We start from the raw sequence: 12,797 nt of genomic DNA, 5'->3' as shown, positions 1-12,797 counted from the left end.
ACTGGTCCACTACTGATCACTTCAAACTCTGATGATAGTTCCATGAGATTTAGTGAAGCCCATTCTCTAGTTTAGAAGCCCCAGCACTCTGCTCTGAGTCCTAGCACAAGCATAGGGGTTGTTTTGAAAACATCTCTCTTTCAGAACCTGGGTGGGCAGCAAAAAAGAAATTTGTGATAACAGTGACATGTCCAAAAAGCATATCTGAATTGAAGATAGTTTTTGAAAATTCTTTCATCATAATAATGATCATCCCTAACACCCACAGCATCTTCAACCTAATTGTCCTATAAAAGGCAATGAAACTGAGAAGGGAATTGGGGGGTGGAGAAAAGAAACCATAGTATATACAAATATACTTTGACTAAGGTCGAGCATCCTTAGTCCAAAAATTTGAAACCTGAAATTGTTGAAAATCTTAAACGGTTTGAACAAGGACAAGACACCACAAGTGGAAAATTCCATACCATGAAACTTTGTGTAAAATTACCTTCAGGCTATGTGTGTAAGGTATATGTGAAACAAATTAATTTAATGTTTAGGTGTGGGTTCCTCCAAAGCTATCTCATTATTATTATTATTCCCAAATCCAGAAAAACCTGAAATTGGAAACACTTCTGGTCCCAAGCATTTTGGATGTGGGATACTCAGCCTGCAGTTGTTAATTTGTAATTAGGAAAACATCCTCACACATTCAGTTGTTCAGTGTGTTTGATGTGGTCCCAGCATAGGATATTGCTTAGCAATAGAAGGGCAAGAAATACTGATAATCTGTAGAATGTGTCATGATCTCATGCACATCTGATGTTTTGTACTTTCTATCTACATACCATATAGAATTATTTATTAGAAGCATTATAAATAAACTTGCACATTTTATGTTTTATTTCTAAATTTTAATATAAAGTTTTTTACCTTGTGGATACCTTCTTAAGAAAATCAATCAAAGTCTTTGATTGTCCAAGTTTCTCTCTTTCCTCTTCTGAGAATTCTCTAGCATAATATTGTGTAGTAGCATTTTTGGGGTATGTCCTAATATATTCAAAGAAAATAGAATACAAAAAATTATATAAAAGAAAAGCAAATATAGATCATGATAGGTCAAAAGTTTATCTCTGTAGGTGGGTGCAGAGGTGCATACCTGTAACCCCAGAGACTTAGGAGGCTGAGACAGGAGGATTGCAAATTCAAGGCCAGCCTCAGCAACTTAGTGAGATCCTGTCTCAAAAATGAAAACTAAAAAGAACCGGGGATGTAGCTCGGTGGTAAAGTACTCTGGGTTAAATTCCCAGTACAAAAAAAAAAGTTTGTGACAATGATATTAGCTATTAATTTATACTTAAATTCTAAAGTTCGAAATTTTTTTTGTCTTAGCAATTGATATTAACTACCATTCAAAATCTAAATGTATTTCTCTCTGACATAATTAAAAGGCTTATTTTGTAAAATTTTAACTTAGAAATCATTTTTAATTTATAGAAAAGTTATAAGGAGGATATAAAGAATTCTCATACACCTTTTGCCCAGATTCATCGATTATTAACATTTGCCAGATTTACATTATCGTTGGCTCTCTCTTCATGTCATTAATGTTTCTTGACTACTGCAATACACCCTCATGCTCAGGGAATATTTGGCAATGTCTGGAAACAGTTTTGGTTGTCAACGCTGGGAAGCGTTGCTGGCGTCTAGTGGGTAGACCCCAGCGATGCTGTTACACAGCCTACATAACACAGGTAAGTTCCCCCACAACAGAGGATCATTCAGCCCAACATGTCAGTTGTGTTGAGGTGAGAAACTCTGCTCTAAGTATGCAAAACTAGAAAGAAGTTATAGTTAGGCAGTGATGGCAGCATGATCTCTGAAAGGAATCTGCTTCCTCCAGTCTGCTCTCCAGGTCACCTTCCCCGTGAAAATGTCACATAGCCTTTTACTTCTGGGCTTCATTGATAGCCCCCACTCACTAGACTGGGTGATGTTGGTCCTAGCATGTGGTGCTGAGAAACAGATGAAGCACAATGATCAGGAGTGTAGGCTCTTAGGACAGGCTGCCTGACTTTGAACCTCATTCTCTCACTCACTCTTGAATTTAGATCTCCTGACCCTCTCATCTATTTACACCCTCTATAGCCGTCACTATTACTCACAGCCAACATTCCTTGAAAGCATACCACATCCAAAGTCTTGTGGTTGGGGTCCCTGTTGTTAGAGGTTTACTGTCCCTTCTGAGTCCACCTACTGAGTCTAACCTGGCTGGCTTGGACTTGTCTTCACCGGGATAGGGACCCAGAGGAAAGCTGGCTGGCTTAGCTGGACATTTGTCTCAAAATCCAGGGCCCTTTGGTACTTACGTATCACCTCTCTCCTTTGTGTCTCACTCTCACTTTTTGGGAGTTTATGGATCTCTACTATCATCATTCCCTGCAGGGACTTTACTACCAATCCTTGTCTTTCTGTTTGTTTTCTCTGGTTCAAGCCTGTCAATTCATCTGCCTCCTTAGTTTCTGATTCATTTCTTGGCCCAGCATTTGGTGTTTATGTTTCTGTGCCCTGACTTTAACATTGCACTCTCAAAGTTTCTGATTTTTGGCTTAAATATATCTGAAAAGCATTTGTGTGTTACGTTCCATGTTTTAGACCCTGATTCTTCTGGTCTTGAACTCTTTTACTGTATTTCATGGCTTTTCCCTTAACACTCAATATAAATGCGTGATCAAGCTGAAAGATTTCACTAACTCCATCCTTCCTCTTTCCTTCTTCTATTCCTTTTTTTCCTCCCCATTTAGTAAGTGCATGTCAGGAACTATTGTAGGAGTTAGAGACACGGGGTAGGGGGAGAGAGAGACAAAGTTTTTGTCTTGTGGAGCTTAAATTCTAAATGGGGAGGGGAAAAGAGACAATGAAAAATATATATTAAGCAATGCCAGCACCATGAAGAAAAACAGAGTAAGGAGTTAGATAGTCATCAAAGTGGTAGCCTTTATGTAGGAGTGTCAGGGAATGCCTCATTTGAGCAGAGGAGGAGGGAAGGAGACATAAAAGATACCTGGCAGGGAAGAGCATTCTAGGTAAAGGAACTGCATACATATACCAAGCCTGAGGGTGTTTGGAGAATCCAAGAAACAAGAAAGACAGTGTGGCTGGAATGGATGAGAAAGGGGAATTATGAGAAAGGAGAGGGGGAAGGAAAAGGGATTCTTGATCATGTGAAGCCTTATAGGTTCCTTTAGGATGGAAACCACTGGAGGGCTTTAATCAGTGACATGATCTAACTTACTTTTTTTTTTTTTTTAAAGAATTTAACATTTATTTATTTATTTCTCTTTTTATTTTTGTGGTGGTGCTGAGGATTGAACCCAGTGCCTCACCCATGCTAGGCAAGCACTCTAGCAACTGAGTTACAACCCCAGTCTCCCAATATACATTTTAACAGGATTTATCTGGCTTTTCTATAGAGAACAGAATGTAGGAGGAAGAGGATAGATAGCAGAAGCCCAGTCAGGAGGAATTGCAATAATCCAAACAAGAAGTGGTGATGGCTTTGTCCAAGTTGATAGCAGTGGATATATTTAGAAAATAGATCCAAGAAAATCTGAGGCTTTGGGTCTGAGTAATTAGGAGTATATAATTGTCATTTATTGAGAGTAGAAAGATTCAGGATGTTTTAGGTTTGGGGATATAAAATCAAAAATTTTGTTTTGGGGCATTTAAATTTGAGATACCATTAGACAATTCAATTAGGCAGATGAGTAAATGAGTGTAGGATTCGGGGAAGAGATGGAGGTTGCATGTATAGATTTGGGAGTCATCAGCAAAGAGATGGTAGGAAACACCACAGGACAGAAGGAAATCATCCCAGGATTAAGTCTAGTTAGAAAGGAGATCAAAAGGAGATAGCCTTGGTGCCCTGAAATGTTTAGACAGTTTCTAAAGGAAGAGGAAGATCCAATAAAAGAGACTTAAGAGCTGCCAGTGAGTTAGGAGGGGATAATAAGAGTTTTCAATAAGTCCAACAGAAAATGTGTTTCAAGAGGGATCAACAGTCAATCCTGTTAAAAACTGCTGAGTGGACTAAGGTCTGAAAATGGATCACTGGATCAAACTGTCAGAGATCTTGTTAAAGACTGCTTAGAGTGGGCCTTAGACAGAAAGCCAGAAGAGAAAGTGGAACTACAAAATATGGAAAACTGCCGTGAAGAGTTTTATTTGCAAAGAAAAGCAGAGGCATTAGGTAATAGCTGTAGGGGGCAAGCTATTTGTTTGCTTTAATGATGAGTTCATAGTATTTTGTATGTACACATGTCTCCTTTCCACTTCTTCCACTCTGTTGACAGCCACCACGTAAATTTAAACATGGTCACATTTTTCCTGGTTTAATTACAACAGGCTCCTAGTTGGTCAGTCTCTTCAATTCCAGCCTTTCTCTTCTCTGCCCTCCAATCCACAGTACCTGGATATCTATAGCCTTACCATCCTGTCTCTGCTTCAGAACTTGCCAAACTTTCCTACTGTCTGTCATTCTTTGTCTGCCTCATCATGGAGGAAAACAGAACCTTTGATGCCATCCCAAGAACTCTGAATTAATGTATTTTTGTAAGTAATAATGAACCAAATAAGAAATCTAGCCAATGAAGTAAGACTTGAGGTGTAAAAATGATCACTTAGGTGGTATAATGGAGCAGTTAGGAAGAAACAGTAATATTCCAGGTGAGGAATGACCAGCATTGCAATTATTAACATCACTCATTTTCCCATCTCATATTTTTATAGTCTTACATAGTTGTATCTCACTTTCTTAAGATTTTTAACGGCATTATTGAGCATAATTAGATCTTGAATTGAATGACTCTATGTGATCTATAGGATCATTGTCAATCCATTTCTATTACTTATAAAGAGCTCTCAAACTATCATGGAAGTTGCTAAATTTTATGGCAATTGTCTATAAAAATACATAAGCCTATTCTATACCTACCATTTTGTCTGAGTGCTTATGTCCTTGACAAAGGGGATTACTTGCATGCCAATATCTTTCTCGAGTTTTTTAAGGGTGAAGTTTTTATCTGGGTAGGCTGTACAGTCAATGTAGGCATCTTTTGTACTGGAAGCATTCTGGTCACTGAATGTAACTGGCGCACCAAATTGATTTCGTTTTCGAGAAATCATATATATAATCTGCAACACATGCAAGCAACAAAGGTAACATAATGAAGTCCTAGGAGAAAAAAAATGGATGTATAGTAGACAGTGTTGGCATTGTTCCCAGTTCCTCTCAGCTCCCTTTGTACAATTTCCATGTGCCTGTTCAGTTTTCCATTCCCCCTGGCTACACCCACTTTGGAGGACCCTCTAGCACCACTGAGAACACAGGAACAGAAAGTGACCGACAGATTGCATCTTGACCAATAAGGGACTGGTAGGAGGTATATGGAAGCCCAGTTTCTCGGCTTCTGTTTGGGACAACTCTGAGGTAGAGTTTAGATTGCAGGGCCCCTCTACAGGTTCAGGATGAGGCCTGGGGGACTTTTGCCTGAGATTGCTCCCTTGCAGGACTTCCTCCATGTCTCTGTCCTGCTGTTTTTCATCTTATCTTATGGGGCACATTCATAATAGTCACTCACACACAAATCCTCCTCTCAGGAGATGCTCTGGGAAGGAATGCCATCATATTCATTCCCCAGGGCTGCGATAAGGAAGTATCACAAACAAGGTGGCTGAAAACACAGGTTTTGTTTTCTCAAGTTGTGGAAGGTGGAAGTCGCAAATCAGGGTGTTGGGAGGGTTGGTTCTTTCTGAGGGTTGATGGGAGAATCTGACCTGACTTCTGGTGTTGGCCACAATCCTTGGTGTTCCTTGGATAGTAGTTAAGATGGTTCTACTCTCTACCACCTTTTCCACAGGGTGTTCTTCTTGTTCTACATATTCTACATGTAGCCATCTTCTTATAAGGATACCAATCAAATTTGGATTAGGGATTATGTTACTCCAATGTGACCTCAACTAATTATATCTGCAATGACCCTTTTCCAAAATAGGGTCAAATTCTGAGATAACTGGGATTACAACTCCAAAGTGTCTCTTTTAGGGGGTGGGGCAGATTCAACCCATAACACACACCTAAGGAAATGGCCATTTGTCTATAAGATATTAAAAAAAGACACATCCCCATAGTACATATAACAAATTTTATAGATCCCTCAGGAATAAATGTTGTTCAGCTATAGGGAGGTAAGAACTGGAAGTCATATTTAAGCCCCTGACCTGCTTTGTAGATTCCTTCACCGATTCTTCCTCAATTTCTTTTTCACTGCCCAAAGAAACCCATGGTTTAGAGACAGGTGGCTGGTAAACATATATGTCTTCAGGAATAAGTTCTTTATTTTCTTCCTGTTCTTCTGGTAGTACTTCTGGGGGCTGGAGTAAAAGAAATAGCATTTTAAAATATATGACCAAATTTAGGTTTGCAATCACATGTATGTATTTTGCAATAAATGTTGCTTTTATGTAAGTTCATTAAGTACTTTCTGTTTGTTTTCTTTGTAGGTTTCATGATTTTGAATGATGAGAAGTAAATTAAGTCCAAAAAGGGAAGAATAAAGAATTAAAAAGAGACATTAAGAATGTAGGAAGAAGAAGGGGAAGATAGAGGAAAAGAAAAAAAGGAAGCATGATAAGAAATAGTCATTTATTACCCATCTTTATGACCACAGAATGCCACATTTGATAATAAAATGTAAAACTAATTTTATCTGATTTAAAGAAAGGTTCTTTGATAAAAGGAATGTAAGTATGAATAAAGATGATATCCCTTAAATATTAGCAATGAATTTTTTAAAAACCAAGATGTTCACTGCTGTTTTATTTGTAATACTGGAGGAACTAGCAACCAAATGAATATCACTAGGGAAATGGATCAATGACAGTGTGGTATCATTGTAAAGTAAAACCCCATAAAGCAATTAAAATGAACAAACACAATCAACATATATACGACATCCAAATGTATCAATATTTATAGATTCTAGAATTTTACTATTCTGAAAAAAACTGCAGAATGCTTTATATAAAATGACATAATCTTCATGATAAATTTTAAATTAATTAAACAACAAAACACATTATTTACAGAGGATACATATATGATAAAGGTATAAAATCATGGGCACAAATATTATAAAACAACCTTAGAACAATGGTTCCTTATAGAGAGGAGTGAAGAAAATGAAATTAGGGATGATATCAAAAGGAGTGAAACATTATTTTTATTTTATTTCATTAAAATTTTTTTTGAAGTAAATATAAAATATTCATTTTGTGTGGTGATTTTATAGATATTTGTTATACCACTCTTTTCTATACATTTAAACTATTTCACAATAATAATATGAAAGCAGAGAAAACAATGATAAAAATAAAATTTAAAGTATTAAGGCAAAATGAAAGATTAGTTTTAAATTAGAAACTATCAGGTATTTAAAATTCTGGGACTTTCCCCTATTTTTTCTTCTTATTGGACAACCATGCAAATCTGTGTGTCTCTCTCAAACAATCTGACCAACCTTTCCAAATAATTCTACTCAAATTATGAATCTCTTGCTGAGTGCAGAGGCGCACTCCTGTAGTTCTAGTGGTTCTGGAGGCAGAGGCAAGAGAATCTTGAGTTCAAAGCCAGCCTCAGCAAAAAGCGAGGTGCTAAGCAACTCAGTGAGACCCCATCTCTAAATAAAATACAAAATAGGGCTAGAGATGTGGCTCAGTGGTCGAGTGTCCCTGAGTTCAATTCCCGGGATTCCTCATCCAACAAATTATGAATCTCACAAATCTGTTACCTTTCTTGCCTACCTTCAGCAAAGGGCTTTACCTGTATTAGTCCATCTGATTCAAATGGGTACTATTGGTGCCACTGTTATAGATTTGAGATTAATAATTTACCCAAGGTCATGATAATGGGTGTGACTGGAAAAAAAGGATCATGGACCAGGGAGAGACACTCCCAGGAGACCAGTGGTGCTCCAGATAATCTGGTTTTCTCTCTTGCTGGGTTAATGAAAGGCAAGCAGGAAGAGTGCCTACCACCCAGAGACATCTGATTCTGTTCACCCTCCATTTACTGCTCACCTGTTCTAGGCACCTGAATCTGATCTGGGCCCCAGGGAAACTGAGCTGAACAGGAATAATCAGAATACATATAGGGATCCCCCAGAGATACAGCTTCCTTCCAACAACTGACAAATCATATGGGCTTGGGATCTGCTTACATTTAAATAGTTTTCCTTGCCCTCTTCGGTGCCAATAAGATAAAAGTTGAGTCCATATTTGAAGTCTTTGTCATAAACAATCAGAAGCTCATCTCCAGGATATGCCTGTAAGAATATAATCAAAAGAGAAGATTAATGTTTAATGGTTTATTCAGACGCTGACACAATATTGATTTTTCTTTAATCAGTCCATAAAAGATAGCCATAGTACTAGTCTGTGACTGATAACCCCAGACCACAAAATTATTTGCTTAACTTAAAGCTCTTAAAAAACACAAAATGTCCAGGGATATTTATCAATACAACTTTATTTCCAACAGGAAGAGAGAAGCATTACTTTTATTTGGTGTGCTCTATAGCATGTTTGGAGACAAATCATGAGCAAAATTATGAATTAAACAAAGCAATATGAGAAAATAAGAGGTAAATTTCTATTCAAGGTAAAACTGGGCAAGGATGAGCTTTACTGGGTGCAGGATAAGACAACTAACCTGAACTGTTGGAGCTTTGCTTTTCACAGAAGATAATCAAGCAGGATTTCCAAGGAGATGTGGGCAGGCTAGTGTTTGTTCAGGGTAAGGGGGGCTGCCAGATTTGAAATTAACAACCTCTCAAACTTATGTTATATGTTCCCGGTACATAATAACACACTGTGCACCATAATGAGGTAGGATAGAAAACAAAGGGGGATATTGTACTTACTTGGACAATTTTTTTGACTGGGTGGAAATCAGATACTGCGTCTCTGTTGTGCAAATCTTCAAAAATATCTTCTTTTTTGATAAGCTTATAAGGTACTTCATCTGTGATATCTTCATCTATTCGGCAGTTGAATATTTCCTGGGTCTTGGTAGTTAACACTATAGGATAAATTTCAGGATGACCTAGGAGAGATAAAGTGAATTTGGACATTATTTATAACTACTTCAAATATTAGCAATGGGAATATGCAATTGTTTGCTTTTAATAAATTTCTTGGTTAAAATTTAAAACTTCAAATTTATTGTTATTATATTCAAAGTAAATACATCCATTATAAAAAGATGTTGAGCAAAACAAAAAGGAAGAAAATAACAATGGCCCATAATCATACCCTTCAAGAAAGAACTTCTATTAATATTTCTTTTAGTCACCCCATATATACCTTATATGAAATTCTGGATCCTGCTTTTAATACTTACTATTATGTCACAAGTATTTTACTGACATTAACTAATCCTTCAAAAACCATCATCTTAATTTAATTCTGTAGCATAATTTTAAACCCTTATTGGTAAACATTCTAAAATTGTCCCATTTGTTTCCAATTATTGTAAATAACCCTATAAATAAATATCTAGCTCATAAATTTTATTGCATTTCAAATATTTTCTTGGGATAGATTTTAAAAGTGAAAGTATTGGTTCAAAGATCTGATCATCTTTTCAGGCTCTTTCAAGCCTCTATTGCTTTTTTAAACACCTCCAGGCACCTGCCTGGGCTGTGGCTTTCTGTCTCTAGGTGATGGCTTTCCATTTCACTCAGAAAACAGGATCTGTATAGCACAGAATCCTGCTCAACAGCTGATCAGCACAGGTGCCACAGTCTCACCCTTTGCTCAAAGCAAAAGACCTGCCCACCCCTCAACCCTCGTTAGCCAGGGTCCCACCAACTATTCCTCTCCCTTCAACTTGTCTATGCCTAAGCTGTTTTCCCTCAGCACACTTATTTGCTCAATGACTTCCTTTTAAAACAAAACAAAACACACACACACACACACACACACACACACACACACACACACAAAGAAAAACCCCTTCCCTTGACCCAATATAGTGACTCTGCTCTTTAGGGCTTCTTCTTTTCACAGTCTAATTTCTTCATGTTTTTCAATTATTGACTTCTCAGTTAAGTTGTATCACGAAACCCTTGGGCATTGGAAGGAAAGTGGGTAGGGAATCCCTGTTTCCCCTCTGGTTCACCAGTTCCAGGGTTGCTCTCCAAGGAGGAAGGAGGGATGGAGAAGCTTCCATTCCTGGTCTCTGGTGCCTCCCTCCCGCCCCAGACCTGTCCTCAGTAGCTGCATGTCCTGGGACAGAGGATGCAAGAGGACAAGGGAGCATTTTGACTGTTGCCATCCACTCATTTAAACTTTCTTCCCATTTTCTTATCCTTTGTCTCACCATCAGCTTCTGCCAAACACTCTAGGCTCTGCATCTGCCCCCAGAACTTTCTCTCTCACATCTGTACTCCTGGGGTCCCAGGCCCACTGTCATCTTTTCCAACTCCCATATACCTGCATATCTCAGCATCCTCCTTCCAGCTGCTCAGCAAAGGCACCAGTGAGGGGAGGAGTGTATGTGTCCTCACGTTGGAATTCTGAGCTTATTTTCCTGTAGAAACATTTTCCACTACCCAAGTGGTTCTATGGTACAATTATTCAGGATATTTTGGGGTTTTGAATGACTGCACACATAACACTGACTATATGTGGAAATATATTCTAAATTGCAATCAGTTGGTATAACAAACATTTGAAATTCAGTAAATAATGAATTAGGGACAAATACCCATTTTTATCTCTCTCAAAATACTAACCATAACACTTGACATATGCAAGATGCTCAATAAATAATTGTTGGCTTGAATTACATGAGTAATCCTTTGAAAACATATTGTGGACAGTGATTTGTATAGTGTTGAATACATAGTAAAAATTCTGAAGTTTTGTCATGAAAAACCATACAGTGACACAACCACATTAATGTGTATAGCAGCACAATTCACAATAGCTAAATTCTGGAACCAACTCGATGCTCTTCAATAAGTGAATGGATAAAGAAATTGTGGTATATATACACAATGGAATATTAGCTTAAAAGAGAATAAAATCATGGCATTTTAAGATAAATTGATGGAGAATATCATGCTAAGTAAGCCAATCCCCAAAAAATCAAAGGCCGAATATTTTCTCTGGTAAGTGGATGCTGATCCATAATGGGAGGTGGGGAGCAGAGACCACTGGAGGAATGGAGGAACTTTAGATAGGGCAAAGGGGAGGGAGTGGAAGGGAGACGGTATGGTGGAATGAGATTGATATCATTACCCTAGGTACATGTATGATGACTTAAATGGTATGACTCTACTTTGTGTACAACCAGAGAAATGAAAAATTGTGCTCCTTTTGTGTACTATGAATCAAAATGCATTCTGCTGCCATATATAACTAATCAGAACAAATAAATAAATTTAAAAAAAACATATTGAGAGAATTCATTTAAGCAACCCATGTATATTTTATACAATTCATCTGCACTTTGGTTTAAAATTTTTTTTTAACATATTGGTTGTTAGTTAGCTTTTAAAAATAGGACTAGGTAGATCCTTGAAGCTCTCTTTGCATTAGGGTAAGACACAGGTAGTCAGACCAGAAAACTGCCTGCCATCCAAGAAACTGGAAAGACAGTGACAAAGATTGTGTACTATGCTACCTTCCCAGCCTAAACAAAATTTTCAAATTCTACCAGCTTGATATTTTTCACAAAGCTATCCTATTGCAAGAATTAGGCATTCTTAAGGTGACTTTAATATAGGATCTAATAACATTCCTTTATCTATAAGTTTATAAACCTTAGAGACTGTTTCTAGCTGGAGTTGGCAATTAATCAGACAAAAGGCAGCCACTAGACTACAAAAAACCTCTACAGGCTGGTATATTCATGCCCATCAGAATAATCTCCAAACTGAAGAGAGCAAGGCTGGATGCTTTTGGCCACCCCAAAGGGTCTGGGGATAAATTCAAGACAAGAACAGTTCTTGTTTATGCTTTGAGGCACACATAGAGGGACAGTAAGTATCTCAGGTTACAGCAATGGGGCCAAGGTGATCAGCACTGAGATGGGCCCAATTGGGCTTCCAGCATATGGGATATTAGTTGCTGGAAGATGTTGGGGCAGAGGAGGAGGCCTTGGGGCCTCCTGAAGCTGATGGAGGTCAAGAGTGCCTGACACAGGGCTGTACCTGCTGGGAGGGTGCAGGCTAGTACAGGCCTCAGGCCTAACAATGTAACAGCCATTCTTTTATTGGAGCATCTGTGCCTGGTGCAGTTCTAAACACTTTGTATGCATTACAAACTTATTTAGTATTCACAACATTCTGAAGTGGTTACAAAAGCTGTCTCTTTTTTTTTTTTTTTTTTTTTTAAACCAAGGAACTGAAGCCTACAGAGTCTGAGAAACCTTTGCAAGGTCAGCCACTGAGAGGTGGACGCTGCGGAGCTGCCATCAAAATTAGAATCCTGCTCCTCCACATAGTCAGGGAGGGCACAGAGAGGAGTCCTGCTCCATAGGACACAGTGAAGCGCAGATATTCACCTAGCAACTTGATAGAGCAGGATCTAAGACAGACTTGAGCTCTACATAATTCATGCCTCAGACTCTTGCTGTGTACACAAGCCAGGGCCGTGCGAGTTAAAGCATAGGTTATACATGTATTGTCTTACGTATTGAAAGAGTTCATTTAAATGAACCTATTCATTTTATATACTTCACCTGTGCCCTT

At 38.1% G+C, this 12,797-nt stretch overlaps 1 protein-coding gene across 1 annotated transcript in view; it reads right to left on the bottom strand.

Annotated features, from left to right (window-relative positions):
- Nucleotides 1-12,797, bottom strand: part of Dnai3 (dynein axonemal intermediate chain 3) — a 73,572-nt gene that overhangs the window by 36,784 nt on the left and 23,991 nt on the right. The window contains exons 4-8 of the mRNA XM_027935103.2: nucleotides 8,961-9,142; nucleotides 8,259-8,363; nucleotides 6,262-6,414; nucleotides 4,976-5,175; nucleotides 916-1,032 (exon numbers count right to left, since the gene is read on the bottom strand). Of these exons, the coding sequence (XP_027790904.2) occupies nucleotides 916-1,032; nucleotides 4,976-5,175; nucleotides 6,262-6,414; nucleotides 8,259-8,363; nucleotides 8,961-9,142 (757 nt within the window). The remainder of the gene's footprint in view (nucleotides 1-915; nucleotides 1,033-4,975; nucleotides 5,176-6,261; nucleotides 6,415-8,258; nucleotides 8,364-8,960; nucleotides 9,143-12,797) is intronic.

The sequence above is a fragment of the Marmota flaviventris genome, chromosome 10 (genome assembly GCF_047511675.1).
Source record: "Marmota flaviventris isolate mMarFla1 chromosome 10, mMarFla1.hap1, whole genome shotgun sequence".
Classification (NCBI taxonomy): domain Eukaryota; kingdom Metazoa; phylum Chordata; class Mammalia; order Rodentia; family Sciuridae; genus Marmota; species Marmota flaviventris.
This window is presented reverse-complemented; position numbering and strand designations above follow the sequence as displayed.